The sequence below is a fragment of the Corapipo altera genome, unplaced genomic scaffold (assembly GCF_003945725.1).
Source record: "Corapipo altera isolate COAL_440 unplaced genomic scaffold, ASM394572v1 164, whole genome shotgun sequence".
Classification (NCBI taxonomy): domain Eukaryota; kingdom Metazoa; phylum Chordata; class Aves; order Passeriformes; family Pipridae; genus Corapipo; species Corapipo altera.
Genome location: NW_020884969.1, coordinates 1,364,203 through 1,391,701, shown reverse-complemented (window position 1 = coordinate 1,391,701; position 27,499 = coordinate 1,364,203). Strand labels below are relative to the sequence as shown.

The following is a 27,499-nucleotide window of genomic DNA, read 5'->3' as shown; positions in this document are numbered from 1 at the left end:
TGTGATGGTTTGAAGCTGGCTCCCTGCCAAGTCTCCAAACCTTACCAGAGATAGAAAAGGATTTGCTATTTGGAGTGCAGGGGGAGAATTCACAAAACATTTTAAATGCCCCTTTTAATGAGGCTGATCCAGAAAATGAACTAATGGGTTGGATGGCTGCAGTGTTGGGCTCTATCCCATTCTTTCAGGAAGGTCTGGAGTGCTCCAGCCAACAACTTAAGCAGGAATGAACCAAAAGCATTGAACTGGAGTGAGCTGGTGATGGGGCTTTGATGTTTCTGTATGTACAGTGCATCTCCTCCTCAGATGGCTTGGCAGGAGCCTCTCCCTGCCATTTATTCCCTCTCAGTTCCATGGCAGCGGGTGTATCCTGCTGATCAAAACACCCAGCACACTTGTGCTAAATCCTTTCAAACTGCAGCCAGGGTAATTGGGATGGGCAGGATAAATGCATGGGAGTATGGCAGGAGAAGTGATGGCAGCTCCTTTGAATGACTGGGTGTCCCTGACGTGTAATTAGCTGCTTTAGAACGCTGGGGATTGGCATGGTCGCGATTAAAAGGATTTCTGTCTTTTCTGTGACTGAAAACAGGAGATCCTCCGCCCCCTAATTCTCTTTAATACCACTGTTATTAGTGACACTTGGAACACAGACCCTCTGTAAACTTAAATAATGACCTAAATGAATGGTGACTTACAACAGCAGGGGCTGAGCTGAGGCCAGTTTTCTATGCAAAGCTGCTTCTCCTGGTTTTCCGTTCCCCACTCCATGTACGTGTCGCTTCTCAGTGAGTTTTGGAGACAAAAAGGGTGTTTAGTTATGTGACAGATTGCCCAGGGGCTGGTTTAGCTCCCCTTGTTGTTTTGGGGTTGTAGAGTTGAGGAAGGTGAGCCATGAACTCCACTGAACTCATCTCATGTTGTCACCTCTGCACCGTTTGGTCTCCGGTCCCTTGGAACAGGGAATGGAACTGGCTCTTGTGTCCTCCTCCAAATTCCCCTTCCTGGTGGCTCTTTGGAAGCCTCACCAGCACTTGTTGCCACGGTGTCCTCGAGCTCTCTGCTGTCCCAATTAACATACTGTAGGGACAGGACCAAGCTCCCCTTTTCCTTAAAAAACCTCAGAATATCCTGCACCTGCAGGTTTGGCTGGACACCATCCCTGCCATTCACCAGCGGTGTGTGGTGGTGACCCAAAATAACACCATCATTTTTCCCTGACAAGTTGCTAGATTCTCAAAAAACATCTGCCAGAGGGTTTTCTGTGCCTTTTAATTCTGTTTCAGTGAATATTTGTTGGCCCTTGAGCACTGCAGAGCCTGAGCTCCATTTTTACCCTCAAGTTGACCAGATTTTTCCATAGTGCCGTTCTCCCACTGCAGTCACTTATCAGACAGGTTTCCGGGGTTTTTTGGTGTGTGAAGAGATTCTTAGTCAAATTTACTAAAATGACTTTAGGAACTTCCTCAAGCTCTTGTTTGAATCTTCCAGTTACTTCTCAGCTTCTTTGCACTGAAATCCTGGTGTGACTCTCACCCAGTGTCACTGTGGTTCAGAGCAGAGCTGTGGGTACTTCAGTTCTTCCAGGACTAGACTTGCAGTACCAATGGGAACAACTTCTTTTCAAGAATATACATTTTTAGGTGTTCACTTGCTGCTGTCACTGGCCTCAATTCAGCTTCCTGCCCTCCTCTCCCCTCTCCTCAACTAATTAAAGTCTTCCATGTAACGCTGAGATGGCACATGGAGCTTAAATAACCCACCTCTTTAATTAAGAGGTTGAATTCAGCCTTCTGAGATATATTTGACATCATTTGAGATTTAAAAATACATTTTACTTACACAGTTTATCCATCAGATCGCTCGAGGAGGGCAAAGAGATAATGAAAGTAAATTATTAATTAATATCTCTCACCCAGTATATTCCATTAAGATTATTAAGCATATATTCCATTCCTCAAAGCACATTTGACTTTGGATATATTTTTTTTTAAGTCTGCTGGTGAAGTTTCTGCTGCCTCTCTCTTTGACAGGGCTGTAGTGACAGGGCTGAAAACATCCTTCAGGAGCAAACCAGAGCCAGGAATTCTGAGTATCAACTCACTGACCAGGTTTTCCATTTCATTTCTGCATTATGGCAAGTGAGCAGATCTTTTCAAGCCCAGAGTGACATGGACTCTGCCTGACACATTCAAGCTGTTCTTCTCTTTAAAAGGTTTGATGGAATTTTGGAGTGGAAACCAGCAGCAGGAGCATCTCACTTTTCAGTGTGTTGGATGGAAGGGGCTGAGTTTAGGTGGAGGTACATTAAGGTCAGAGTGGTGAAGAGGAAATTCCACATATTGTTGGGAAAGACCCAGCACAAAATCTGTAACTGCTCCTTGAGAAGAGGAAACGTCCCGGAATCTTTATTGATGTGGTAATTGAAACAGTTGAGGAGTTTGAGCCATGCTCTTGTTCAGTTTGTTGCAGAATCCCAGAATGGTTTGGATTGGAAGGGACCTTAAAGGTCCCACCCTCTGCCATGGGCAGGGACATCTTCCACTATCCCAGGTTGTTTCAAGTCCTGTCCCACCTGGCCTTGGACACTTGCAGGGATCCAGGGGCAGCCACAACTTCTCTGGGCAACCTGTGCCAGGGCCTCACCACCCTTCCAGCCAAGAATTCCTTTCCCATATCCCATCTCTCCCTGCCCTCTGGCAGTGGGAAGCCATTCCCTGTGTCCTGTCCCTCCATCCCTTGTCCCAAGTCCCTCTCCAGCTCTCCTGGAGCCCCTTTAGGCACTGGAAGGTGTTAGGTGGTCTCCCAGAGAGAGAGTTGCCTTTCAGTTTAATTAAACATTTCTATCTTGGCACAGCTGCTCATTGGGCAGGAAGTGGTTAATTCTACACCACTTCCTTCCTTTAGAGTTTTTTAAGTCTTTCTCCAGGTGCTTGGAGAAGATAAATGCTCTTGAGATGAGGGAATGTTTATAAATCCTTTGGATATATATGGCCAAGTTTTAAAGAATGATGTGAAAAAGGCAGAAACTTCAATTGGGGGATTTTTATTTCTTCTTTGTTGTTGTATTTGGAAGGGCAGGACAGTTTATTCATCCCCTTGGATGAAGTTTATGGAACAGGGAGTTTGCATGAGGATTGTGGGAGGCCACCTGACATTCAGGATCTCCTTGTAGGTGACAGACTGGTCCCTTCTGGCCTTAATTGTATAAATCAGTGACTCCAAAGAAGTGGATCTGTCTTTTACCTTTATAACTTGTTCGTTACATTGAGTAATTTGTAGAGATTCGAGTTCTGCAGGGATTCTGTGCAGCAAGAACTTTCCATCAGAGAACATGTTGTGCCTTATGTCTGTAACCCAAGTTCCAGTTCTGTTGATAAATCTCTTTTACCCAAAACCATTCAACATGAACCAAGTTTGATCAGTCACCACCGTTTCTTTCCAGCTGCAGTGCCTCAAGCAACTGGTTTCCACAAATCTTTTCATCAATTGCCAGAGTGCTTCAGAAATATCTCACAAGTCCTCTTGCTAAACTGATATCTCCTTTCTTTCCTTTGTGGGGCTTGTATTTCCTTGAAGGAATTCCAGTGGAGTGTTCTGAGCTGTCCCTCCTCCAGCAGCTCTGATCATTCACTTTCAAGTTGATTCTTGGTCCTAAATCTGTCACATGGTATTTGCCCAGACTTCAATGCTTCTTCCACAGGTAGTTTCTTTTTATCTTCCATCCAAGCTCCTTCACATCCTGATCATCCTATTTTTTCCTGGTTTACCAATGGTTTTTCCATACTGAAGTGCTCTGACCTGAACCTGTTGTTTTTACAGTCCCCAAATATAGGATATATACTGTTTCCACCCTAATAAAAAGCAATCCAGTGTAGGGCTGAAGCTTAGGTTTGATCCAGCCTTATGAAATCTTCCCGACTTTCTGCTCCAGGGTTTTCCCAGCAGCTCTCCTCCCTTCCCTCACTGCAGTTTGGATGCCTAGATAAGAAAATCAGGGAAATAGTGACTTCTCAGTATAATAATTTAAATTATTTCTTGGACTTCCATGCCCTCTCTCTCTCCCCTTTCACTGTCTTGGTGACTTGTGTCATCTTCTTTCTCACAGAATCCCAGAATGGTTTGGGTTGGAAGGGACCTTAAAAACCATCTTATTCTACCCCCTGCCATGGGCAGAGATACCTTCCACTATCCCAGCTTGCTCCAAGCCCCATCCAACCTGGTCTTCTTCTGTTTTCCCTGTACAGGCACTTTATTACCTTCAAACAGCGTATTTCTGGTTAAACCTCTTTGAATTCCTTTAATACTCCCTCAGTCCAAGTTTAGAGACATTCACCTTTCCTTTGGCCTTTCAGGTGGTGCTGTATCCATCGCTTAATTGAAGTCTAAATTTATATTGTCCACAGCAGAGAGTAAATATGACCAGTTTTGCCTACTTTCACCATTAAAAAAAAAAAAAAGCTCATAAATTCAGCTAATTTACAGCAGGTTCTTCACTTGCAGCCTCCTGTGTGAGATAAGGTGGTTGGACCATGGGAGAGGGACAAGATGGGAGCATTTTTTTTCATGGAATCACAGAATGGTTTGGGTTGGAAGGGACCTTAAAGCTCATCTCGTTCCCACTCCTGCCATAGGCAGGGACAACTTCCATAGACCAGGTTGCTCCAAACCTCTCTTGTTCCATTATATTTTGTCTTGCTTGCTCTTAGTATTGGAACCTGTTTTAAATTGGAGTGGATTTTCCTGGTTCAGGTGCTGTTGCCTGCTTTAAATGGGAGGGTTTGGGACAGGATGCCTGGATTTGCACAGCTTTCCCAGGAGTGCGGTGGTTCCCTTTGTCACTTTGTTCACCCAGGGTTTGGGATAACTTTTTGCAACCAGAGTAGCTTATTATTATTATTGTTATTAAGTTATTTTAGATTTGAAGATGATTGGAAAAACTTGAAGTTCCTTTTCTAAATGAAAAATAAGAAAAAGCAGAGTTTGGATTTTGACCTTCCCATCTTTCAGTGGATAACACTGAATTGTCTCTTTCTTTTTTTGGCTTCTGCCTAAATTTGGGTGTCATCTTGAGAAACTTGTGCTGAACTGAAGCTGGTGACTGGTTTTTAGTTGCTGTGGGACCAGAGCCCTGTTTGGTCTTTCCTGAGGGACAGATTTTCCATCCCATCACCCGTTGCAATACAAACCCAAAAGCAAAAACCCTTTTTGCCTTGATTTTGGCTCCGGGAATGTCTCATCAAAGCCGACCCTCCTTAATTTTGCTGCCAGAGTTGTCCTGGGTGGTTCCAGGCAGCACTTCTCCCACCAGTGCTGCTGGTTTAGACTGGGAAAGCCCCATATCCCTCTGGAAGTCAGATGTCAGATCCAGTAGGATGAAGCGATGCCATCGTGCCACAGAACCACCGTGGGAAAGGCTCTTACCTTAAAGATAATCCAGGAATAACAGGTTTAAACTCCATGTAGTTCCATAGCAGTTCTGTCAAAGGGTGACAAGTACAAGTCAGTTGTGGCCATGGGGAGCACTATTTTCCTGACAAATTGCCTTGGCTGTCTTCCTCTTGGTCTTTATGATCTTCCCAAGGCTGCCGAAAGCCCGGGAAGTGTGAAATATGTGCAGTACTTTTTGAATTTTAGGGTTTTTTAGTTAGTGTCAATTTTAAAAGTGCCTAAGTGAGGAACAGGACTCCAGAGTGAGCTGGAGGAATAGGATTAGACCTCATTTCCCTCTTAAGAAAAGAGCCCTCCCTGCATCCCTCCACACGTCCCTCCAGATGAGTCCAGAGCCCGGCAGAATCTGTCTGGAAAAAAATCTGCTCCTTCCTCCTCTTGGTTTTCAGTCTGGTGGGGGATGGGGAGTGGATCTCATTTCTCAGCCCAACCTTTGCAATCTCTCATTTGGGGTGGATGGCAAAGAGGGGGGAAGCCTGGATAGGATTCAGTAGGAAACTGCCTCTTGGATTACAGATGTAAAGGGCCTTGTGTGTTAAACATCCACCTCTGGATAACCAGACTCCGGAGGGAAAAAGCTAAAATGCATCTTTAATCTCTCATTTTGGAATCATGGAATGGTTTGGGTTGGAAAGGACCTTAAAGATCATCCAGTCCCACTTCATGCCATGAGCAGGGACACCTTCCACTATCCCAGGTTGCTCCAAGCCCTGTCCAACCTGGCCTTGGACCCTTCCAGGGATGGGGCAGCCAAAACCTCTCTGGAATCCCAGAGGCAGTTTCTTCCTATATTTTTAATTATTTCTAGGTTTATCATAGTGGCACCTGCTAAACATTTTGTTAAAATAATCCTGACTGTTGGCAGGTGGTTATAATTTTGTAAAGGTGAGAATTTTATGTGGGTTTTAAAGAAAAAAAAAATATCGATGGTAGTTTAAAAATTTATGTTAAAGGAGAATTTCTTCTGACCAGAGTGAAAGGAGATAACAGAACACTATGAAGGTGTTTTAGTACCACTTAAGGGTTCAGCAAATGAAAGCAATCCATATGTAGATGTTTTATTTTTCATTAGGAACAAAATGTTTTCACTCTGACAACTGAACATGCGAGGTGGGAAAGCCTGGGGAATGTCTGTTGGCAAGGAAAGCTGCGAGGACTCTTCTGCAGAGAGCAGAAAATCAGCCTGTAGGGTGTGGATGGGAGTTGATATAAGCAATGATCCTGTGGGAATTCATTGCTGGGATCCTAATGGGAATCAAGAGTTTTAGGAGCCTGTGGCACACACGGACCCTTCCCCTGCTCTGAGATGCCTTTTTGAACTGATACTCTTCTCTGAACCAAGTGATTGTCACGGACAGTGGGTGACAACAGATCAGTGTAGGGAGTGTCTCAAACCTACAAGTGAAAGGGTGGTGGAACAGCGTCAGAGCCACACAAAAATGGACCAAACCCCCAGCAGAGCATGGGGGGGAGTCGCATTCCTCGTGTCCGTGTTTGTGTGTCTTGGTTTTGTCCCACTGATCTTAGCTTGGGGGTTGTGTCGTGGTGAGGAATGTGGGATGGCTCCAGTCGCCTCCTGTCACTCCATGTGTCACCAGATCAGTGATCCAAGAGTGTCCCATCCCTGCTGGTCGCTCCAGCGGGTCCTTTCCTGTCCATCCCTTCCCCTGTCGGCATCTCCCACCTTCCTGTTTGTTTGCCCAGACCAAACTGGCCCCTGTGTCTCATCTGCTGTAGGTGTCCCACCTACCTCAAGAGGCAAAACATGGGATCCTGGAGTGGTGTGTTCCCACTCTGGGCTGTTTTCCATGAGCACTCGCACACACACACACACACACACACACACACACACACACACTGGAATGTATATTCTCCTCCCCCTCGCCCCCAAATAACCTCTTGACCCGATCCTTGCTGTAGCCACCACCAACTCCTCTTGCAAATTGGATGCTGCTTTAAATGTGAAAACAAATGTTCAAGAAGCTATAAAACCTGAATGAAAGCTAAAGCTGAATTTATAAAGCCTTGTTGCATATGAGCCAAAAGTGCAAAAAGCTCTATATAATGAACTAACCTGCCACTCATATAAATATAAATATATATAAATATATTAAAATCAGACTGTTCTACAAAATTGTGTATTTGTATTTTTGTGTACGTACAATTTTCTGCTAAGCAGAAGGAGGATGTAGTATAGGATGATGTGAGAAGAGATTTTGTTTAATCATATTTCTTTGTTACTTATTTTTGTTAACATCCAGATGCCTGTCTTTGTCTTATGTGTATGACACTGTTCCAAAGGTGCAGTATCCCTCTCCCACCCCGCCTTCAGCCTCCTCCACTGGGAACGAGTCAGGTGATGCTGCTCATCATCATCATCTTCATCATCATCAAACCCTTCAGGTACACCCCGGTCTTGATCTTAAGGGCTGCTTGTTCAGCTTAAAGACAAGATATTTCATGTTGCTCATCATCATCAAGTCAAATATTCCTGTGCTGGTTGATTCCTTTTCGTGTGGTTGTTCTCTGAGCACCATCCACAGTCTGTGGTGTCCTTGCTGCTGTGGCCCTCAGCCTGACATTTCGGGGGGGAAAACATGAAGTCGGATAAATGTTGGGGGGAGGATGAACAGATCCTCGTGGTGGGAAGTTGTTTATGGATAAAGAGGTACCAGGGAAGCAGTGGGGTGTCCCAGGGGGTGGATCTCTGGCAACACCATGAAGGGGGTGATGGAAGAAGGGGCCACGGGGAGGTTTGTTCCCCACAGTTGGCTGCTGAGGGGGAGCTTTGCTTTCAGGAAGGCAGGTTGGAGAGGTGATGGGTTGTAACTCTCCCTGTGCTGCCTCAGGAACATCCTTCCATCCCAGGGGCACCTCTGGTGGCTTTGGGGCAGTTTGGGCCTCTGATTCAGGGACAGTTGGAGCAGCCTTGTGAGACAGGGTCCTCATCTCCTCGTGATGCCCTTGCAGTGAAGGCACTGATGGTTAAGAATATTCCAAAAACCTTCTCCAAATCGCTGCCTTTACCTGCAAGGTGCCAATGGCTCGTTGCAAGGAGAGAAGGAATAGTTTAGAAAACTTGAGACCCCTTGGTGTGTTTGGGAATTGTTATTTATCCAGGAGAAGGGGTCAGAGGAGAACTGGATAAAACAGGATGCAGTGGAATAACTAATGCAGAGCTTTGGGCACGAGGTGATGGAAGTTCCCCTTCAGTTCCACCCCAGACCCTTGAGGAAACCAGCCCAGTGTTCCCACCCGAAATGCAGGTGAGGGTTTATGTCCATCACACACCTTCCTCTGCTGGCAGGTGCTGCGAAAACCCCAAGTATCAACCTCTTCCCCTGTGTCCTTTCCTGTTTTTTTCTTTTTTAATTTAATGAGAATCATTCATTGTTTGAACCGACCCGCGGCCCAGGGAGAGCGATACTGCACCTTTACACGTAGGGCTCATATTTATAACAATGTGTAATGACTGTAGCAAAAGTCCTTGTTTCTGTATGTGAATGGACAGAGAAACAAGTGCTCTATTGTATTGATTAAAATAGTTCAAATGAGTCCTGTATCATTGTATCTCCTATTCTGGATTAGTGCCTTTTGGACAGTAGACTGTTCTGTAATTAAAATGTAGTATAACTGCTTTTTTGTACAGTTTTGTTTTAATAAAACTTTTTTTTAATTTGTGTTTATTTTAGTATTGTACCTATTAGAAAATAAAAATGTATAACTCAACACTGACACGTTTCTTCTCTTGTGCTTTCTGTCCATAGCTGGTTTGGGGTGGGAGCCAAGACTGGGTGCAAGTGAGACCTAAAATGTGTCATGAGAACTTAGTGAATGGAGAAAATATTGACTTGTTTGCTCAAGGAGCTGTTGAAGGTCTGGAGGGAGCAGATTTCGGTAATAAAACAAAAAAATATGTTGAATTATTGAGTACAGTTGTAATTTTGAGAAGCCAAAGGCAGGAGGGGGCTGTGGTTGCTGTTTTGTCCTGGTCTGGTTGGGCTCAGCATCTCGGGGGTCTCAAGCTCCCACCCCCGTCATCAGCTGCCAGACCTCCTGTGTTTGCTGAGGGGGGTGGTTTCTGAAGGGACCAGGATGGGGAGCATGGAATCATGGAATGGTATCGGTTGGAAGGGACATTAAAGCTCAGTTCCAACCCTCTGCCATGGGCAGGGACACCTTCCACTATCCCAGGTTGTTCCAAGCCCAGTCTAACCTGGCCTTGAACCCTTCCAGGGATGGGGACCATGGGGTTGTCATCACCTGTCTGCCCCTCCTGCCCTCCAGCTTTCCAAAGGACACATGGAAAATAACAAAAAAACCAGGCCCTGCTGTAAATCAGTGCTGGCTCAAGATCTGGAATCAAAGGTTAAGCCTCCAGAACTGTTGGGTTTTGAGCCATTTTTATCATTGGGTTTGTTTGGTTTTTTTTCTTTACAATTTAATCCCCAAACTGTTTCTTTCTAAAAAATTTCCATCACAAGGAACAACTTGGCCATTATGATGGAAATCTTGCCCACCAGGGCTGGTTCTCCCAGCTCATTTTCTTGGGAGAAGGGGAATGTGGAAGGACTTGGACAGTAGGGGTGGTGACAGGACCTTTCCCAGCACGGTTGGGTGCACATGGAGCCCCTTCCCAGGGAGAGCAGTTCCTGTTGCTGCCATGGGCTGAGGATGAGGGATGAAGCCCTCTCCTTGCTTCACAAATGAATAGTGGGAATACAGAAAAGCTCCATTTGGAGATCTTTTAAAATTCAAATAAAAGAAGATGAACAAACCCACCCTGGAGGCCTGTGCTTTGCAAAAAAGCTCCATTCCAGCCCATTTTGTGCCTTTTTTCCCATGAGGAACTGGCTTATCAGGGCAGAGAGTTGGAAAAAAACAATAATTCATCAGAGTTTAGTGTCCAAAGGCGAGCAAAACCCCTTGTGAAATCTGCCCAGCTCATGGCAGGACAGTTCCTCACCAGGCTCCTCCTTCCCTCAGGGGCTGCTGAAGGCAAACAAGGCCGATGGAAGTGGCATTAATTTGAAGTAAAATGGGAAAAAGGTGTTCTTGGTGAGGTTGTTTTTTTTTTTTTGATATTATTTTCCTGCTTGTTTTGATCGGTGCCTTTTCAAACCAGCTTTGGCTGAAGAACAGAACGTGGCAGCACAGGGAAGGTGTTACAACCACCTTCCAGGAAGAGCAGGGTTTGAACAAAGTGATGCCACTTCAAACAGCTCCTGTGTTTCAGCCAAAAAGTGGGGTTTTTTTCTAGTTTTGTTTTTTTTTTTTTTTAAATTTCAGAAGGTAAAACATTAAAGGGAGGTGGCTTTAAAGGGAGAAAAAAAAAAAAAAAAGCTGTGTTTTCGTGTGCTGATTGCAAGACAACGCCGATAAAAATACTTCTTTGCTCACCGACTTCCAGTGGGGATGGTGGGATCAACGCGGTGTTTGTTGCCTAAAAAAAGAGCCAAGATAAAATAAAACCACCCCCAAAAAAAGAAATCTCAGTCCCTGCCAGGTGTTTCCAACATGAAGCTGTATTTGGGAGAAAAATGGTGCCAAGGAGAAAGGGAATAATGTGCCCCAGGGAGGGGTTTTAAAGTCATCTCAGTGCCCCGGAACATTGAGGGGGGGACTCGTCACCCCAAGGCCTTTTTGGCCCACAGGGGTGGTTCTGGCAGTTCCCTGAAGCACTGACCTCCCCCCCTGCAGCCATCCCCAGACTCCCACCTTGCCATGGATATGAGGAAAAATTTCTTCATGGAAAGGGTTGTCCAGCCCTGGCACAGCTGCCCAAGGGCAGTGGTGGAGTCCCCGTTCCTGGAGGGATTTAAAATCCTTGTGGATGTGGCACTTGGGAATGGCTCAGTGGAGGCCTGGGAATAGCTGAACTGCATCTTGGAGGACTTTTCCTACCTAAACTATCCCTGATTCTAAACACTTTGGTGACACAAACTGGTCCAATAAAGCTCAGACTTCCCAGCTCTAAAGAAGACGTTTATTCAGGTCCTGCAGGCGGCATCGCACGTATATAATACAATATTACAGTCATTTAGTTTTGTACAGGTACAATTAAAAACTTTACAGCTCATTACAAAGTCTCTTTGGATTTCAGCTCATTTAAAGTACACAGAGCCCCCCCCTCAGTGGCAGTGACCCCTTGGTATGTACAGACCCCCGACACGGACACGGACACACGAGCTGGGACCGGCTCCCCTGGGGGGACAAGGGACATGGGTGGGGGCTGCAGGGAACCCCAGCGGTCCCTGGGTTAGGAGGAGGGTGGAGAGGGCAGAAAAAGAGAGGAGATGGAGGAACAAGACACTTATTCATGACCCCAGCTCGGGGTGTCGTGTAGTGTGACCAGCCTGCACCGTTCCTTATCGCCACCGTCCTTCCCTAAAATCCAGGCAGCCCAAGGCTGGGAGACCACCCGGCCCCTCCCCTCTGGCTGCTGCTCCAGGGATAAGGCACTGGGAAACAACGTCTTGTGCAAAGAACTGGCAGTGCCAGTGGAAGGACAACGCGGGCACCGACACGGACACGGCTCCGGCAGTTCCGAGATGGCACCAACTGGGATGTGCAACACACCGGCTCTGTTCCTACAGGGATTCACCACTGGGTGGGAACAAGGGGGTTCTTGGTTTGTAGGAGAGCACAGGGGGGTTGAATATCCCACCTCCCAGGAGCTTCCACCTCAACCACAGACAAAACTCTGCTTAAGGACTTGGGAGGCGTTTCCACACAGAATCTGTTTCCATCAGTTTTCATCAACTGCCACCAGAGAGCCAAGGCCCTTGGAGAAAACAGGCAGGATTTTGGACACGGAGATCAAAACACCTCAAGAGCTGAATATAACACAGGAACAAGCCTTGGTTTGGAAAAAAACCCCAAAAAGTCCCTCCAAGAGGCCTCCTCTAAGACACCCCACATCCCATGGGGAAGAGGGGACCCACGTGGGGAGGAGAGGACCCCCCTGTGGACACAGGGATGGATGGGGCCTTTCCAACCCACCAACAATTTTCCACACCAGAATCCGAGACCCCACAGTTCAGGGACACAGCCAAGATTGAACCCCCGGGGAGACACCAGAGATGAGACACAACAAATTACACTTTCCTGCATTAAATATTCTCCTTCCCTGTATAAAGTGCATGAAAATCTTGGAAAATATGCATAGCTATTCACAGAGCAGCCTCAGTGCTGGGCGGTTCCAGTTAAGAGCACCTCCTCCTTTAGGCTGAGAGTAGAGATTTTCTAATGTTAACAATAAAAAATATGTATTATTACCTTCATGATGGTTTTTAACTGTGTTTCTGGTTAGTTGGCTTAGCTGGTGCGAAGTAACAGATGGCTTTGAGCAGAGGAACATACACTCACCGTGCCAAAATCTTGGAAAATATCTTTAGGAGAAACCTTAGAAACCTTGTGTGCCCAGGAAAGCTGTGGGGGAGCAGGAGGGAGTCAGGGAAGTCCTCTGGGAACATCCTCATGGCTGAATTTGATGAGTTTGGCTTTCTGGCTTTCTTGTGCTGCGTTGGGGCGATTTTAGGGTGGAATTTGAGGAGAGGTTTAGTTTCAGAAGTCAAAGAAGATGGTGAAACCCAAGAGGGTTCCGAGACTCTCCCTCCACAAAGGCATCGAGGGTTCTGGTGGCAGAGCTGCTCGTTTTCATCACCCACTGATGCCTGGAAACATCTCAGCCCTATTGAAGACTTTTGCTTCCAGGACAAGTTATGCCAGAGGAGGTAGCAAGGATGGTCTGTTAAACCATCCTTCATACCCCTCTCCATGGTTCTGTAACATGATAGAGGGCAGAAGGAAGGCAATCCAGCCTGGATCAGTCGGGTGCAGCCTCCAACCACATGCCCCAGATGTGCAAAGACCAAAATACGTCCTCACATGGTCGGAGCTGGGGCACAAACAGGCCAGAGGAATTTATAGTGGGCAGCAAAGCCAGTGAAATATTAACCCAGCTGCCTTTGTTCAGGCCTTTCCCTCCTGCAACCTGGACACCTTTCCATGGGTCCCAAGGAATTCCTGGTTTCACAGATAGCGGCGCAAGAAAAGAGGCTTCAAAAGGACTGGGTCAGGTTCTTCCCTTCATACCTCCCCTAAAGGGGACACCAGGCAAACATAGAGGAGTTTTAAAGACATCCCTAAATCCAGTAACTGAAATGCTGAGACTAAACCCACACAACTACAGGGGAGGGGCTGTTTCACATCAGCTACTTCCTGCAGCCCATCGGAACAAAGTGCATCAGAAACGTGGTCAGGGTGGAGTTCAGAGAACTGACCAGGCAGTGTTTAAGAGGCATTGAATTCATTAGAGGGTGGTCTTTCACCAGCAAGACTCATCAGACCCCCAGGTTGTATCTATAAAACCAGTTTTAATTTTAAAACCCGAGATTTTAGCATCTGAATTCTTTACTCCCAAATTCCTGCTGTCACGGCTTGGATGCACAGGAGCTTCGTGCAAAGGAAAAGGAGGGAAAAACTGTACACTAAAAATATCTTTAAAAGCTGTTCTGTACATTTGATATTAAGATTTCTTGAGGAAAATTTAGGAAACACTGAAAAGAAGTTACACCAAACTGGAAGGATACACAAATCCCTGGAAGTCCTATGCAGGAACTCAGCCCGCTTATTTCGGCTACAGATTAGTTTCTATTTTAATTCTATTCCTTCTGCATAAATGATATTAATTACAGTAAATCAGCATAATTAGCTCCTTCTCTGAGCATCCCTATCTCCTCTGATGACAATGTAGCTTTCCCTTGGACCTCAGAACCAGATGGTTTAAGGCACTTGGATACCCATGGGCAGCGGCTGGATCGATATTAGAGTTTAATCATCGATTTAACATCCTAAATAGTCCCCACACAGCTAAAACATCTATTGCTCAAGCTCTCGAGTCCCCCAAGGATGACTAAACAAGACACAAGTAAAATCTGTGGCTTTTCCATGATTTGTTAGAAAATGAGTGTGTGCAGGTCGATCTGTGCGCAGGTATGGACACACCTACAGACAGATGTCACCTGTGCCACAGGCAGTTAAAAACAAGCCACAGTTACCACAAATAAAATCAAGTTTTATAAAACCTCCCACTTTAAAGAGGGAGCTGAGTTTTGGGGATGAGCTGGCGACGGAGGCACCTCCTCTTTGGATCGGCGTTCGGGATGGTGCTGGGAGAGGCTCCTCTGTGGATGATTGTAAAGCGCAAACATTTCGTGTTTTAAAAGAATAAATAAAAATAAATAGACTGGATTAATCCCATTATGAGGACAGAGATCCCCTGCTTTGCTTAACTGGTAAAATTCCAAGGGTCTCCAAAGGTTGGGTGGGAACATGGAAGCACTTGAGTGCTGATATCTCTACAAAAATCCTCTTGGCCCACTGGGAAGAACCAAGGGGAAGGTCCTGCCACTCTGGGGAAAGTGAGAGGGGACCCTGGCATGGTGAGAGTGCACATTAAATTGATCAAAAATATTACAGAGCACGTCATGGGCCTTCTCCCATTCCCACCAAACCAGGTGGAAAGACTGTGCTGATTTCCACAGGAGAGTGGGACAGTGGGACAGTAATCCACACAGGCACTGGTTCCACTCACAAAACCCATGGGTTGTTGCTTTTTTAAATAAAGGGGAGTTGGGGGCTCTTTATTTCCCAATAAAGTTCTCTGTTCACTTCCCTGCCTGTCTGGAATCATCCCAACTTCGCCCTTTCAACTGTGGATTCCGCCACGGAGACGCAGTTCTTACGGAACTGGAAAAGAACTGTTGTTTTGGGGAGGCTTTTTAGAATCGCCCTGGACAGCGAGGGGAGTATTTTGTAGCTGCTGGGAAGCCACGCCACAATCTGAACAATTTACCACTGGAAGTTGGAAGAGGGGGAGGTCACACCCACCCACCGCCACGCGCCATCACCGGCCGTCATCGGTCACCCCCCGGAGCGCCACGATTTGTAACAGAAAACGAAGGATGGAGATCCAGCACCACGACAAGGCAAGGAATTATCGTGTCAATCACCCAAAGCAGAGAGAAGAAACCCTTCATTAGTGTTTGCCACCAACTGGGAGTTCAGATGGGTCGGTTTTCTCTTCCCGGAGCCGTCGGTTCCGCTGGCCGCGCCCCACGGCCTTCGCCGCGCCGGGTTGGGCTGCCTCAGTTTGCCCAGGATTTCCTGTTCTCCGCGTTCTTCTGGCTCTTCTCCAGCCGTAGTGTGGATCCTCCCTCTGCCTTGGCCAGGGCTGTGAGGGAGGCCAGGTTGGAGGCTGAGCCGGAGAAGTTGCCGCTCCGCCTGTTCTCGGCGGTAGCTCCTCCCTGCAGCCTCAGCCCGGTGCTCCGCCGGCGCGTTGGGCCCGTGGCCCTTCTGACTCTACCCGGTTTCACCAGCAATCCGTACCCCGGGTTGCACCTGAAGTACTGCTTCCCTCCGATGGAGCCATCGTTCTTCCCTGTGGCAAGAGAACCAGAGAATCATGGAATGGTTTGGCTTGGAAGGGACCTAAAACATCATCTCATTCCAATCCCGACACGTTCCACTATCCCAGGTTGCTCCAAGCCCCGTTCAACCTGGCCTTGGACACTTCCAGGGATGGGGCAGCCACAGCTTTCTCTGGGCAACCTGTGCCAGGACCCTCACAGAGAAGGATTTTTTTCCTAGAAAATGGGTTTTATTCTGTGTAAATGCAAGAAGGAGGCAAGGAGAACATTCTGAGAGGAGAAATGATTGTTCCCTAAAAATACACCTCGGAGGTAAAACTTCTCTGCTGAACAACAGTAAAGCCACTGCACAGAGACAGTGACTCAGAACAGGACACTCCATCTTGTCCTTCCCTCTCCACTTGCTATTCAGAGGAATTCTTTGATTTCCCCAAAAGTGGTAAATAATCTGTTCCATTAGCAAAGGAGCAGGAAGGAAGGGAAAAAGACATTTAAAAGAGAATTTGGCTTTTTGAGTTGGTTTGTAGTTGAGGAGAGTCACTGTTTCCATGTCATAAACCCTCCACAGAACAGGAAGAAATCAAAAATCTCAAATTCCCCCAGGACAGAGACCACTCCCATCTGTAAAGAGAATGGGGAAAAAAATCCAACAGCTCTTTAAATGACATAAAGTCACCCCATTTATTTTAGGGGTGTCTCCTTCTTTCTATCACCATCACCACATTGGATGTACCCTCATGTGGCCAGGACTTGGACTTCTATCCCTGTTTGCAGTGTGACAAAGACACCAGTTTTGTGATCGTATTCCCCAAGTGAAGCTCCAGATGTGCCAGAAGCCATTTAAGCTCCAACAAATCAGGGTCTTAATCCTTGTGGAAACAGAAGGGGGAAAAAAAATCCAGTAACATCAGCAGTAAAATCTCATGACTCTTCCATGGAAGCTGATGTTTCTTGGGATGTGCAAATGGAATTAGCACCGTGGGCTGGAGCAGCCTGACAGGGAGGGAAGGTGACCTTCCAAAACTGAGGTAAATCTGTAAATACATATATATATTTTTTTTTTTTTAAATAAGGTACAAATTCAGGACTGAGAAACAGTACTAGAGCTTTCAAAGGGATCAGAGCTCCAGTTTGCTTTCCAGGATAGCAAACTCCAGAGGGTGTTCTGAAAGCAGCTGGAAACACACGGCCCAGTTTAGCTTTGATGAGCACACCATGCACAGGGAAGATAACTGCTCCTTTCATGGGAGCTCCGGATCCTGGACACAGTGTTTATCTGGGTGAACAGCTCCCATCCCAGGGAAATGTGCAGCCTTGGGCACCCTGGGATGTGCTGATTCACCAAACAGAGCTGCACTGCAGACTGGGAATGCTGCAGCCTGGCCAAAAGGATGGAAATAAGGAGTTTTATGTGCCCTGGGTAACCCAAACCCTCTCACTATCAAAGGTAGCTGCTGCCTGTCTCTTGGATTTTCCACTGCCTTCCCCAAATCCTGTCAGCTCCTGGAGAAAAAAAATGCCAGGAAAGCAGAGAGGAACCTGCAAAGGAAAAGGGTTGGGAAGCCTGGGGCTCCAGCAGAAAACAAATCCCAGCCACCATCTTCCTTTCCTCTGGTGCTGGAGACACTGTTTTTCCACAGCAGCACATAGGAACAGGAACAGCCTCCCCAGGAACTGCACCCTGGTTTCCAAAAATCATGTATTAAAGCCTAAATTCTGGGAATTCCACAGTTGCACAGGTAAGAGTCAGACTGGAATGATAAATGAGAAGGTGAAAGAAACTTTAAATTACCTGTACGACCTGGTGGGCAGTGTATGATTATTTCCCACTGGTTTTCCCACATATAGGGGTGTGTATATATATATATATATATATACACACAGAGAAATAGTCTTGTGCAATTTTACAGCTTATTTTAAAACAGATTATTAAGAGATCTATTCTCTCGTAATACCTATTAAGAGACTTTGCAACTCATTTAGCCTAAAAGTCCCTTTGCTCAGTTAAATCCCACAACTCCTGCTGTGTTTGGACACCTTCATCCTCAGAGCAGAAGCCCAGAAGGGAATTCTACGGACACAAGGCCTGTCTCCCGCAGCTATTACTTCCCAAACTGCATGGAAAAGCAATCCTGGTTCCTACTTCCACTGCAAGAAGCCAAAGAAATGACTGAAAAGGGACAGTGAGGGTAGTGAGTCATAGAATGGTTTGGGTTGGAAGGGACGGTGAAGAGGTTGGAAGTGAGAGCTGGTTTGGAAGAAGGTTACAGCAGGGAAAACCTTTTATATTTCCCTTCTCAAAATCCCCCCAGCAATGGGTAATGAACCCCCCACCCCAAAAAAGCAGCCTTGGGCTGAGCACTGCCAGCATGGACACACCAGTTGCTTCCCACCTGCTCCAGAAAAGATTTTACCTGAAGGCAAATCCAGTTCGACACCAACCCACGTTCCCTCCTGGAAGTCTGTGGGCCCGACATATCTAACAATGCCTGTCTTATTGGTGCCAACTGTGACATATTCTCCCTCTTTCAGCCACTCGGGAATTTCATTGGCGTCTTCGGAGTCGGAAATCACCTCCAGCTTTTCCTCTTCTGTCTCTGATCCGTTGTGGTTCAGCCCACGAGAAGTGGACGCGCTCTTTCCTCCTTCTCGCTGCTCTTCTGTGTTTAGGGAACATGTGGGATCTGATCCCAACATGCTTGTGAAGGACTTCAGCTCCGACGTCTTGACTTTCTGGATTTTGAACGGGGAGGCTGCAGTGCCAGGTTGGGACAACTGGTCAGGATGAACCTGTGGCTTTGGAAACCCCCAACCTTCTGAAGCCCCAGAAGCCACTTCTTTTTTCCCAGCTTGTCCTGCTGACTCCACTGATTGTTTGGACAACGACTCCTTCTTTGGAGTGGAGGTAGAGAGAAAGGGTTTTGCATCAGTGGCTACAGAGGCATCGTGTCCCTGCTCGCTCGGAGTCCCAGGAGATGTGCAAGATTTTGATTTCAAACTGTTTCCATTCACCTCAGGGCCGTCTCTGGCTCTTGGGTGAGCACTTTGAAGGCTGAAGGCGGGTGGGCTCTCCCTCTTTGTACCAAAAGAGCTCTCGGAAGCACTGTCCAAGTGTCCTGGAATGTCAGAGGAGACCTGAGCCACCGTGGGAGCTGGGAAGTCACTCCCTGCAGGGATTTGACCCCCTGGCTGAGCCCCAGCGTCGCTTCCCGCTGCAAGGGCCTCCGAGAGGGTGGCTGTGGACACACTGTGGGAGAAGTACCCACTGGAGGCTTCACTCAGAGGGCTTGGAGGCCCCTCCTGGGAGTCCTGTGCTTGGGAATCTCCCGTGGGCTGCTGCAAAGGCACTTTGGGTGTCTTTTCCGGGCTCTTGTCCACCTCGGGCGCCTGCACCATGGTTTGGAATGGCTGTTTCCCTACTTCCTCTTGGTTCATCTGAAACAAAGAGCACATGGAACGTAGGGCTCTGTTATTCAAAATATCTGGGCTAAAAGCACACATACAAGACCTGTGGGAAGGCCCAAGGCCTTCAGCTTGTCTAAATCCCCGTGCAGCTGCAACCTGCAGAAGATGGAAGCTGATCCCAAGTCAGCTCTGCAAACCTGGGAGGATTGTCAGCTCATTCCTTCCATTAATAAGAAAAGTGTCAACCCCAAGAAATACGTCCCCCAATATTTACTGAGAAATTATTTATATTACAGGAATGGTCATTTGCTGTTTGAACAGCAGGATTTATATGGAATGGGAACCAGCCATGATCTATAAGTCTCTCACAGTTATTTGGCTTAATTCTCCGGATTGATAAATCACGTCTCTCCACCTAAACTGTCATTTATGTCCCTGTTTCCAAATGCCATTCCCACCTCAACGCTGCCGGCACCACGCACTTCCAGAGTATGAAATTAACTGCCCCTCATGAGATTAACAGCCCATTTCAGTGATGTATTTCTTGGCTGTAAAGTTTACTAAATCTGATAGATCAATATCTTTTGCCAGCACATGTACTCTAAAAGATTAGGATGTCTCTAAATCTCTTTGGGAGGGAGGAGACTGGAGGGGGGGGGGAAGGAGAAGTTGGAGGATGGCAGATTTGGACATACCCTGTCTCAGGTGGACATTATTGTTTATTATTCAAAATATTGTGATTTTTATAGTGGTTAAGTGTTCCAAACTACAGGATTTTCCTCTTATTCTCAAGTGTCTTTTCCACTGGAAGTGTAAGCAGCATTTGGAGAGAGAGGGATTTGATTGGATTACGGGAATTTCAGAACCAAAGGTTGGCTATTGCTAAGTGAAATGTAATACAGAAAGGGTTTTTTTAAAAATATTCCTGCAGATTAAAGACATTTTTAGCTCTTCTATGGCCAGGGTGGTGTCCACATGGACTCGGGAGTCCTGCTCTCCCTTTGGGTTTTTACTTCAGATAACACACAATTTTCTAAGACAATAAAAGCACAGTGGGAGGAAGATGAGAGAGAACTTCATGAGGTTGAAGTTCTGCTGAAAAGTGGGAGATCACAGGTTCTATTTTCTCTCCATCTCAGCAAGAGTGTTTTGTCCACATTTTATCATTGAAAAATGGAGAATTAAATCCACACTCGGAATAACAGACATGTTCTGTTTATGGACAGTGTCAGAGCCTAGAAATTTAGCCTTTAAAGCAGCAAAGCAGCTAAATTTCAGCTAATTAACTGCTAATTCTTTCTAATATGAAAGTGTAACCAACAATACAAGGGGAGATTTTAACAGGACCTAAAAAATTTCAGCAACACTCCCTGCATTTCACTGTCTCACTGTGAGGAAACAGCAGAAGTGCAACAGGTTTTAAGCAGTTGATGCAGGAGTTGCTTTTGCCACCTCTGGAAGGTGAATGTAAAAAATTCCCTCATCACATCCTGGGATATGCTTACCTGTCTTATCCTGGCAGCACTGGCATCCACACTGGCTGACTGAACCATAATTCGTGGGACAGCCTGTGGGAAGGAAAACAAAGAGAATTATTCAATTAAAGGATTAAATACTGTCAAACTGGTGAAGATTAAAGGTTGTATTTGAAATTTTGGAAACATAAGTAAACCTTTGTCACGAGATGATGGAGAACTAAACCAGACTTTCAGTATTGAAAAGGGAGTTTTTAAAAAAAAGAGAGAGAGGGAATTTTTACACGGGTAGAGGGAACAGTTTTAAGCTAAAAGAGATTTAGATGAGATATTGGGATGAAATTGTTCCCTCTGAGGGTTGGTGATGCCCTGGCACAGGTTACCCAGAGAAGCTGTGGCTGCCTCATCCCTGGAAGTGTCCAAGGCCAGGCTGGATGAGGCTTGGAGCAATCTGGGATAGTGGAAGGTGTCCCTGTGCATGGCAGGGGGTGGAATGGGATGATCTTTAAAGTCTCTTCCAACCCAAACCATTCCATGATTCTACAGCTATTTTATTGTGTTCTGGTGACACACTCTGAAGAGGTAAAATCCTTAACCAAAGCATCCCTGAACTGTAACACACAAACACCTACAAAGACAAAATTCACAGTGGACAAAGTTTTCTTTCATGCTGTTGCTCAAAGGCAGATCCCTGAGCAACCAGATGACAGAGAGAGCTGAGGTGATCCTAGTCTGGCAGTGAAATCCTCAGCTTTAGTCCATCAAACACTGGAACAGCATCTTGTCTTTCACAGCACAGGCTTTGATATGAAGGCATTGACAAGGAATGTCCCTCACTTGCTCCATATTCAGGTTTTTATCCTAAAGATCTGAAATAATCACCTTCTTAAGACTAGAACAGCACAGTGTGACACTTGACAATAAATCTGAGGCTGTCAACTTGGGCTGTCATGACACAGGAGGGGAAGGGACAACAGTGCAATGGAGAACCTTGGGAAAGGGAAGCATGAAGAAAAGGAGAAAGAAGAAAGAGGCAGAAACATCTCTCTAGCACTGTTAAATAACATCCTGCACTTTCAGGGACAGAGCTCTTTAAGGGAGGCATATTAGACAATCTGGGAGCAGTTTGCTTTTATTCTCTTTTCTCCGAGTGATTCAAGAACTCCTCCTCTACAAATACACAGCCAGTGCCATCTCCCAGACAAGTGATTTCCAGAATTCAACAATCTATTTAAAGAACCAAAACTTTCCAGCTGAAGAGTAAGAAATCTTCTCTTGCATCCCTTTAAGTACAGGAAAGCAGGAATCTGACTAATCTTATCCCCAAGAGAAATAAACGTGGCAGAAAAAACCAGCTATTATTTATACAGAGATTGCCAGGCATTAAAATAAAACATGGCAAAAATATAAAGACAAAAGGTGGACAAAACTCCAATAGGGTCATAGGGGACCAAACAATTTTTTTTTTAAGGCATAAAAGCTTCATTTCAATAAAAGAAAGGAGGGAAGGGGTTTGACTGTCATTAAACCTGCTAAATGAAAGTTCACCAACTGGATTCAGAGGGAACTGGCTCGATTTTGGGTGCACAAGGTATGAGCATTTTGAGGTCCTCACTGCGACAGGACCTGGAGCTCCAGGAAGCAAATGATGACTTGAATCATAAAATAAACACAGCTCTGGGCCTCATGACCCAGGGGTTTTCACACACCTCCTACTCCAGAACTTCACCTTCCTTTGGAATGAAGTGTTAATGTTCTAAGACAAAAGAATTAACCTGGAAACAACTGTAGGGCTGACTTGTGACCAAGCCCAGAGATAGTTTAGAGCAATGAAAGGTGCAGGTACTCAGACTCATCCTAAGTAGTAACTCAGACACACAAGGATAACTTGATTATTGTAAGAGCCAATTCTTTTACTTTAATGAAGACCAGAGAGGAGAGGGATTAACTTCCCTATGAGAAAATCCTGCAAATTTTGGTTTAAGAGAGGCTTATCAGGGTGTTAAAGGGAGCAGAGTGTTTGGCAAAGCACTTATTCTCTCCTCTTCCACCACCTTTGAGCCATGGGTTGGTCCATTTTGGGAGTGTTATTAAATATCACCTTTAATGTCAAAAATATCCATAGTCACAAGGCTTTAGGGCTAATCCCTGGGCAGGCACTGACACAGCACTTTAAACCTTTTGCTGAACCCCAGTGAGGAGCCAAGGCTCTTGAATTCAAATTATCCTGGTTAAATATCTCCATGGCCCAGTGCTAAAACCAGCATTTTGGCAGCTCAGAAAGGGTGGGCAAAGGAAAAGCACTGTCTGTGTCGTTTCTACATCACTGTGTGTGACCTGACAGAGGTACCAGGAGCTCCAGCCAGCTCCAGGCTCTGCCAATGGCACCAGAACTTGCTCTTTTTCTCCCATTTTCTCCCAGTAAATGTGCCATCTCCAGGATCTGCTCCAAGATCCAGCATTATTATCCAGAGATAAGCACTCAGAACTGGAATAAGAAAAAGTATTTAAAGCTATTTCTCAGTTCCTTTGATTTCCATTTCTCCCTTTAAAACAAATAAACAGAGAAAAAGTGGGTTTTTGGTTTTTTTATCTCTCAAACCCCCTCAGTCTTACAGCCTGCAAATCCACAAAAATCTACAACTGCAGTTGGTATCAAATAGCAAAAGAGAAAAACTCTTTAATCACTCCCCATCAAGTTCTCCTCCTGAAAGGATGACAAATCTCCAAACTACAGTAACTTTGCCAAGCAATGTTTAGAAAAACACGGAGAAAAAAAGCAATTATGAGAAGTGGCACCTGCCCAACTTCGGTGTTGACAAGAAGCAGATGGGCAGAAACACCCTCAGTGGGGCAGGAAGGGCACCAAACCAGATCCAGGGGATGAAATGGAGTCAAGTTTCTTGGTGGGAAGGCTGAAAACAAAGTGTTTGACTTTCTGTGAAGGCATTACTGGATGAAAAATATTTCTGAATCGAGAGCCAAATTCTATCATTAAATGTTTGTAGACTGCTAAACTAGACATATATATATTTATCCATTGGCAAAACATGACCCTTTTACAGTGATAATTTTTGGCACAATTTCCTCAGCCAAGCTGACAAAACACGGACTAAGAGGGACCATGAAAGCAATTCACTTTAAAGCATCTTTGAATCTTTGTAGAACAAAAATTGGCTTTTTCCTCAGAGCTGCAGTGAGTTTATGAGGACATAAAGCAGCTCAGCTGGCAGCCCCAAAACCCTCCATGTCCTGGGCTCATCCCACAGCGTGGGCAGCAGGGATTCTGCCCCCTCAGGTGAGACCCCACCTGAGCTGCCTCCAGCCCTGGGGAACAACAGCACAAGGATGTGGAGCTGCTGGAGCGAGCCCAGAGGAGGCCACAGAGATGCTCCAAGGGCTGGAGCCCCTCTGCTCTGGAGACAGGCTGGGAGAGCTGGGGGGGTTCACCTGGAGAAAAGAAGGATCCAGGGAGACCTTGGAGCCCCTTCCAGTGCCTAAAGGAGCTCCAGGAGAGCTGTAGAGGGAGTTAGGACAAGGGTTGGAGGGACAGGACACAGGGAATGGCTTCCCACTGCCAGAGGGCAGGGAGAGATGGGACATGGGGAAGGGATTCTTGGCTGTGAGGGGTGGGGGGGAGTTGGAATAGATTGCCCAGAGAAGCTGTGGCTGCCCCATCCCTGGAAGTGTCCAAGGCCAGGTCAGACAGGGCTTGGAGCAACCTGGGATAATGGAAGGAGTCCCTGCCCATGGCAGGGGGTGGGATGAGATGATCTTTAAGGTCCCTTCCCACCCAAACCATTCCATGATGATTCATAAATTTTTGATTTCTAAGAGTGCACATTTTCTGGTCAGATGAGAGGTCACTTTGCACATACTTTGAGGTGACCAAAAGAGAGACCAACCTGGTCTCTCTTGCTGAGCTTGAACAGGAAAAGCAATTGTGCATCTCACCCCACTTACAGAGGCACCAAAATTAATCCTGAATGAACTCTTTTTCATACCATTTTTACATATCTATAATGGATACCTCTCCTAAGAGCTCAGAAGAACACATTTGGTATTTCTGTGCCATTAAACATTTTGTAAAACACCTCTGGCAACGGTGACTGATGACTTCAGTACAAAGCCTTTGATTTCATGTCACTGGATGAAAATCCTTCAGTGTTAACACCCACTGTGGACAAAGTTCAGTGGCAGTGACAGAACAGATCAGGCCAGAGCATCCAAGAATTATCCTCCAAGCTCCAGAAATGGTTTAGCCAAGGTTTTAGCTGATGCAATCCTAAAAGGGGATTATCCAAAACTTCCACTGCTTTTTTCCTGTGCTTTCCCATCCACAGACAGGAGTGACTGAGCTCAAGGACCCTCACACTGACTTATGATCATGTAATTTTTTAACAGCATCTATTGGAAACTTCTGCAGTGGGACATAACAGTTCAATAAACAGATTTAAATCAGTTTTGAGCACTCTGGGCAAAATACTTGCACAAGACATCCACAGAAACACAGGACGAATTCCAAATCCCATAGGGCACAGAAAAAGTTGAATTCATTTTAAAAGGGTCCTCCCCCAACAATATTCCTCTCTAAATTATTTTAAAATTGAGGGGAAAGTCAATTATCACTCAAATAGAAATTCTCCTGCCTTCCAAAAGGAGATCTGGAACCCAGTACAAGTTAGTTTAAAGATTTTTTTTTTTGGTGTTTCTTCATTTTATTCTCTAAAGACATTTAAATATTAACCCAAATTTAAATATTAACCCCTCTTATTGCACTCTCCATATGTGGAACATTTCAGCCTGTGACTTCTGAATTCCCCATTTCTGGTATATTTTATGCAAAATTAACCATACCATCTTCTGTGCAGCTAAATTACTTCATTTCTAGGTCCTGGCAGATTAAAAGGGTAATTCATCACCATTTTTAAGTTGGTTCTTAAAGAAGTTTTGAGTGGTTTGAAGCTTTCAGAGCCACTTTTCCATCCTCCTTCTCATTAAAAACTATTTGTATGAGGATGAGAGGGAAAACTGAGCTCAGAAAGAAATCAAAACACCAACAACTGAGTCACAAGAAGGGGACACATATAAGCCCAGCTGGCCACAGAGGATCTGGTGAGCTCTGCTGATTATAGCATTCAAAAGAGTTTCTATTTGAAGCTGAGAAAAAAAAAAAGGCCTTCAAGATGTTAAAGAAGGTTCTCCAAGGCCACATTATTTACATTTGATTAAGAAATGTCAGTTGTAGCAATTATACTGCGCACCATGCCCATCCATGAAACTGTTATTTTTTTTAATGGACTGCCAGAAAAGGGGTTTTGTCTATTTAGAAAGCTTTTCATTAACTGCATTTCATTAGTTTTTAAGATTAATTACTGTGGCTGCATGAGAAGGTGAAAGAGAAAAGAACTGACAGCTGCCCTCTCCCTCCATGTGTCTACACCACATTTCTACACCACGAAACAAAAATGAATTACATTAGCACATGGATATTCAAGGAGTTTATTAGTCTTTTTTTTAAGATAGTTGTGATTTAAGATCTCTCATTTAGGCCATGTGCCAGCAAAAAGACATTTGAGCATCCAACACGGTTCTTGAGTATGAAGGTGACCAAAATCCACTCACCAAACTGCTCACAGGAATTTTGCTCCTGCCACGGCAATGTCAAAATCCAGAGGCTGAATTTAATATGTACATTTTCAATGTCTGCACCCAGTGATGCCCTAAAATGTAATTACACAGGCAGTTCCTGGAGATCAACGGGGTCATAAGGGAAAGACCAGGAATTCTGCTTGGTGCACACCAGGAAAGCCTCAGCATGTCAATAAAAAAAGGAACTTCACTTCCTACATCATATAATTAAGCACAGAGAGGTAAAACTCTGATTCCCCATCCACTTGGCATATTTTACACAAGTATTTTGCACTTTTCCCCATCAGCAATGAGGGTCAGAAGGCTCTAAATATCACACTCTGTGAGCTTTTTAAAGAACAAGCTGGGAAATAAAATGCAATTCCAGCCATGGAAAAAGGTTTAAATATTTGGCTTTTTTTAAAATTTATTTACAGACTACTGGCAATTAATTTAAAGGCATCAGATAAGGGAGAAAATAGGCAATAGGCATTTTCTAACTTTAAAGTATATAAACAGCTTCATCAGAAACCAATCTTTTAGGTACATAAACAGCTTCATCGGAAGCCATTCTGCCAGTTACATAAAGAATCCTATTATGCCAAATTAATTCAATCTAACTAATTAGAGAGCAGGAAGTTCTTTCAATTATTTTATGTGCTGTCTGAGAAACACACTTGAATACGAGAGCAGATTTCATTAATTGCGGTTCATTATTCTCCAGATTAGTTACTAAACTTGCTGCAGAAGGTCAAAGACAGCAATTTTGTTCACTGCCACCACCTTGACTGGAATGTCTCTGCTTTTTTTTTTTTTTTTTTTGAAACTGAAGCAACCACTACAAACAAAAACAGCACCAGGAAAGATCATTTTGTGAAGGTAATTCAGTGTGTGCTCGCTCACTTCAAGGTTGATGCCAGTCTGAGCAATGGCACAACTGAAATAAAAAACTGGCAAAATAATAAAAATAAAGTAATAAAAAAGGTATTTTGTATTTTCTCTGCTTCTTTTTGAAACTCAAGCAACCACTACAAACAAAACAGCACCAGGAAAGATCATTTTGTGAAGGTAATTCGGTGTGTGCTCGCTCGCTTCAAGGTTGAT

At 45.2% G+C, this 27,499-nt stretch overlaps 1 protein-coding gene across 2 annotated transcripts in view; it reads right to left on the bottom strand.

Moving 5' to 3' along the window:
• Positions 1-11,415: 11,415 nt before the first annotated feature.
• The window catches only part of KIF13B (kinesin family member 13B), a 127,891-nt gene continuing 111,807 nt past the window's right edge, over positions 11,416-27,499 (bottom strand). For both annotated transcript variants that reach the window (XM_027665071.1, XM_027665073.1), the window contains exons 38-40: positions 20,795-20,857; positions 18,299-19,319; positions 11,416-15,895 (exon numbers count right to left, since the gene is read on the bottom strand). In XM_027665071.1, the coding sequence (XP_027520872.1) occupies positions 15,603-15,895; positions 18,299-19,319; positions 20,795-20,857 (1,377 nt within the window). In that variant the 3' untranslated portion in view covers positions 11,416-15,602. The remainder of the gene's footprint in view (positions 15,896-18,298; positions 19,320-20,794; positions 20,858-27,499) is intronic.